General features: G+C 29.6%; 1 protein-coding gene across 1 annotated transcript in view; it reads left to right on the top strand.

Annotated features, from left to right (window-relative positions):
- Positions 1–554, top strand: part of LOC119581812 (ubiquitin-fold modifier 1) — a gene marked incomplete at its 5' end in the record, with an annotated part of 18509 nt that extends 17955 nt beyond the window's left edge. Inside the window, 1 exon segment of the mRNA XM_037929943.1 lies at positions 292–554. Coding sequence (XP_037785871.1) covers positions 292–359 — 68 coding nt within the window. The 3' untranslated portion in view covers positions 360–554.
- Positions 555–1133: the final 579 nt, after the last annotated feature.

Genomic DNA, 1133 nt, shown 5'->3' with positions numbered 1-1133 from the left:
CCACAACTTGTGCACATCAATCAACATGTTACAAAGTAACAATGCTTAGCTTTAGTGTTACATTATATTACTGTGCCAGCAACTCATTTTTTCTCTCTTCATAAAAGTAAAGGATTCAAAATGTTCTTGTTCCATTTGTTTTTGAAACTAGTTTGACTTGACCAAATAGTTTGTAAAGAAATTTATATTAGATATATTAGATTAAACTTAAATTGACACAGTTTACTCTGATCATTATCACAGTCAATTATTGCTACATTGTTACTTATAATGGTGTTCATTCTTTTACAGGAAGTGTATTTATGAAACATGGCTCAGAACTTCGTTTGATTCCACGTGACCGTGTTGGTGCTCTCTGAAGGGACTGCTGTTAACATCAGACTGTTTTACTTTCTAGACACTTTATGAAATTGATAGTTTTTGTATATTTCTAAATGAAGAAGATTCTCTATCATATATGAAAGCTGATTTTAATTGATAGTCTTTTTTGTAAAAGTATATTCCATAGGTTGATCATACTGATATCTACACACTTAGTCTTCTGTCACAAGGAATTTTTTTTTTTATCATTTGTGTTATTTCATTCTAATTCATTTTTGTTACAGTAGATCATAATATTATTTGAAGCCAGATTTCACTTGTTTGGAATATATGTAAGTTGTCAAATAAAATATTTTCATTTATTTTTATTTTTATGGCTAGAAACCTTTAGTCTGCACAATGAAAGATAAATGATATGTGAAAATATATGTACTTACATATAAGGGAAAAATATGTTTTATGTTGGTCCTGTTCAAATTGTGATTTGCAGAAAGATAATACATTTATAAAACCTTTGAAACCCATTTTGAAAACACTTTTCAATTCTGATTAGTTTTAGTGAAAAATAAATGTATATCTATGCAAGATGTTCTTATAACGTACGGTTGAAATTGATACTGCCTAGGCACTCTGGGTTGCTGTCGAGTGCTTGCCATTATAGCATTCATGAATGCCATAAAACAAACAAGTCCCAGCAATGTTACTTGTGTAATCTGTGGTTATGGAGAGGCTTCAGGATTATTACACAATTCCCTTAATTACTAATAGTTGTAATTGATATTTTATATTAGAACTCATTTCTCCTGGCAAAA

The sequence above is a fragment of the Penaeus monodon genome, chromosome 15 (genome assembly GCF_015228065.2).
Source record: "Penaeus monodon isolate SGIC_2016 chromosome 15, NSTDA_Pmon_1, whole genome shotgun sequence".
Lineage (NCBI taxonomy): Eukaryota > Metazoa > Arthropoda > Malacostraca > Decapoda > Penaeidae > Penaeus > Penaeus monodon.
The sequence above is the reverse complement of the archived record's forward strand: the minus strand, read 5'-3'. Positions and strand labels throughout refer to the sequence as shown.